The sequence below is a fragment of the Centruroides sculpturatus genome, unplaced genomic scaffold, assembly GCF_000671375.1.
Source record: "Centruroides sculpturatus isolate CEXI.00-Female unplaced genomic scaffold, Cexi_2.0 scaffold90, whole genome shotgun sequence".
Taxonomy (NCBI): Eukaryota; Metazoa; Arthropoda; class Arachnida; order Scorpiones; family Buthidae; genus Centruroides; species Centruroides sculpturatus.
Window position 1 is genome coordinate 491,389 of NW_019384353.1, and position 3,537 is coordinate 494,925.

A 3,537-nucleotide genomic window follows, 5' to 3' on the forward strand; every position below is an offset into this window, starting at 1 on the left:
ATATATATATAAATTTTTATAGATGATGGAAGTTTAAAATGATGCTATTAAAGAACTGAAAAAATTCATATAAAAATGTTTATATTAATAGTTATTAAAAAATTGAGATAAACAGTTAATTATAAGACATTTTCACACATTATTATTAATTAATATAGATATTAATAATAGAAGGAAATTTAACATTCTTTAAAATGTTAATACTAAAATTAAAATATCTCTAGAGTATTAACAAATAATATTTCACACTTTATATCAGATTTTGAGCAAGTTTTCTCCAGGCAAACAAACCAAATAACAAACAAATACTAGACCTTTATTTTAACTTTTTCCAAATATTCCATTTTCAACAATTCCAAATGCATTTCTCTAGTTTTAACTGGCCTCATCAGTGGATACATTCATTTGCCAACTGTTGTTCCTTTATACTGGACTAAGTCGTCGCAGCATGCATCTACATTCATACCCATATTTAAATTAATTACATTTGCATAATTTTTTTTAATACAGAAATGTTCAATAATTCTTTTTAACAAATTTTTAGCCTTGTATAATATTTTAACATTATTTCTATTAATTTTACAATTAAAACTATTACAGTGCTGATACCATGGTGATTCTTGTCTTTTTAAATGGATTGCCACCTCATGTTCCTTTAACCTTTTTTCCAAAAAGGTTAAAGGAACATGAGGCGGTAATCAAAAACCTTTTTTCCCATTATGCTTGTTTACTCGCAACTACATTGAATAATATTGAATAATATACACAACTGAATAAATACATTGAATAATCAAACACTAACAATAAGTGGTTATTCTGTGTACAAATGTACTGGTTTTTTATAGATTAATTTTTGACTTACAANAATTATTCTTTTTAACAAATTTTTAGCCTTGTGTAATATTTTAACATTATTTGTGTAATTTTACAATTAAAACTATTACAGTGCTGGTACCATGGTGATTCTTGTCTTTTTAAACAGATTGCCGCCTCATGCTCCTTTAACCTTTTTTCCAATCTTCTTCCTGTTTCTCCTATGTAACACTTTGGACTAGTACACATACATAATATTTTATAAATGACTCCTGCAATTTCAAATTGTTTTCCTAGTATTCTTTGGTCTTCTTTATTTATAATGTTAATTATATCCATTAACCTATTTTTTTTTTGTTTTGCTACTATACAAATAGAGAATTTATTAAATTCTGGTTTATATTTTTCAAATAAATGATTTATATACGAAAAATTAATATATAAAGTGTCAGTCTTCCATCCAATTTGTTTGCATATTTCTCTGACTGTTGTTGTTTGTGAATCATATATTATTAAAATGTCATTGAAAAATCTTGCATAATAGTAAATACCTTTAAAATGCAATATTTTTTCATCTATTATAATTATGCAGATGTCTGCCAATAGAAGGACATTCTCAAATTTAATAATTCTCAAAATCTGATTAGTATAATTAATCAAAAAATAAAATCTGAATTTTTAAAACTGATCTATTTATTTAGTTTTTTAACTTAAAAAATTTAATCTGTAACCTAATAAAATTTTCTATTTTTTTCCATTTCATTTTATCTTTATTGTAACAAGAATGTTCCTGTTGAAAATCATACAAAAATTTCAAATCTTGTTTGTAGATTATTGAATTTTTTTTTTTATAAATATTTATGGTCATTGTAGTTACATATTTTCCAAAAATACAGTAACTTTTATTTATAGATTTTATTTTATAATATTTTAGTGGTTTAATAGATTTTATTTATAATATAGTTTTTCTCTTCTAGTATTTTTATATTAACTGTGTAATTTCTACACTTTTAACACAAAATTTTGTATTTTATAAATATTTTCAGGTTGTTGTGAGTCTTGGGACTTCATCTGATTATAAATTTATACATGTGGAACCATTTGGTGTTGTACATTCCTTTAGTCCAAGAACATCAGTAGGAGAACATCAGCATTTAGTCTTTGTATGTTTTATTTTTATATTAAATAGAATTTAATATTATTTTATTAAATATAATAATATAATAAATTATAATCAATCTAAAAATCAATAGTTGCTACTTCAATTTATTATTCACTATAAATTTATTTGACATATTAATCAAAAGCTCAATAATTGATATAGAAAAATATATTTGGTTGAAGTAATACTTGCTTTGATATACACTTATTTAATCTTTGTACTACAACACAAAGATTTGTTTTCCACTATGTATATACAGTGGTTGTTGTTGCTAAAATAAAAAATGCCAGAGTGCTACTTTCTAATTGATTGTTTACCAAATTGGGCTCCTGGTAGTCTTGTAGTAAAGCGTATTATATATATACTGATCTTTTATGGACCTGCACCTCTTGTGCATTTGATGCATCTTTTCAGGTACTTATTAATATTTTTATTATTCCCTATAACTAATTTTAACAATTAGTTATAGGAAAGCCAACTAAAGTTGGGGACTAAAGGGTATAAAGCTGGGCCCCTCTGAATTACAGGCCCTAGATATTTATCTTATTTGTCTATTGGTTAATCTGACACTGGTAGTCACATAAGATGGGAATTTTATTGAATTTACATTAAAAATTTTTTTATCCATTCAAATAATCAATTCAATAACTTGATATCAATTCTGTAATGGTTTCTGATGGATTTCAAATGGTACCAAGTGCATTGTAAACAATTTTATTGAATTACAAATTACTATGCATATGTAGCTAGAACTATTTCTAAGACTAACAGCACAAAACCTTTCTCACTAATTTCTAGCCTTATTAACTGGAGTACAAACGTTTTCGGCCTTCTTAATAGGCCTTCCTCGGGTACACTGTGGAGCGTCGGTTAGAAGAAGTTTAAATGCTGCCAATGTTTACCCAGGTGTCGTCTTACCCGTGACGTCTTCGTCGATGATAGGTATACGACACCAGGGAGAAAAACTACATACTTTTGGTAAAGAAGGGAGGTGTGCAGATAGGATACTTGCTAAAGTTGGGGGAAAAAATAACATACTTTTGGTAAAGAAGGGAGGTGTGCAGATAGGATACTTGCTAAAGTTGGGGAAAAAAGATTTTAGAGTAAGCGCGCTACGTACAGGAGATGCACAATCACCACAGGGGGTTAGTGGGGAGTGACGTCATAGTTGAGGCCGTAAATATTCAACGCTACCGTAAGAAGAGGCGTGCGAACGACCGTGGATGGTAAGGGGGGTGTTACGATTAGAAGGGGATGGGAATTAGAAGGGGAAGGGGATTTACTTGTCGCGTTTATTTCCAATTCTACCTTATAAGCGTAACCCCCCCTTCCCATCCCCTTCTAATCGTAACACCCCCTTACCATCCACGGTCGTTCGCACGCCTGTTCTTACGGTAGCGTTGAATATTTACGGCCTCAACTATGACGTCACTCCCCACTAACCCCCTGTGGTGATTGTGCATCTCCTGTACGTAGCGCGCTTACTCTAAAATCTTTTTTCCCCAACTTTAGCAAGTATCCTATCTGCACACCTCCCTTCTTTACCAAAAGTATGTAGTTTT

The 3,537-nt window shown here is 29.2% G+C and overlaps 1 protein-coding gene across 1 annotated transcript in view; it reads left to right on the forward strand.

Annotated features, from left to right (window-relative positions):
• Positions 1 to 3,537, forward strand: part of LOC111638974 (CD109 antigen-like) — a gene marked incomplete at its 5' end in the record, with an annotated part of 38,379 nt that overhangs the window by 7,502 nt on the left and 27,340 nt on the right. The window contains one exon of the mRNA XM_023384752.1: positions 1,806 to 1,976. Coding sequence (XP_023240520.1) covers positions 1,806 to 1,976 — 171 coding nt within the window. The remainder of the gene's footprint in view (positions 1 to 1,805; positions 1,977 to 3,537) is intronic.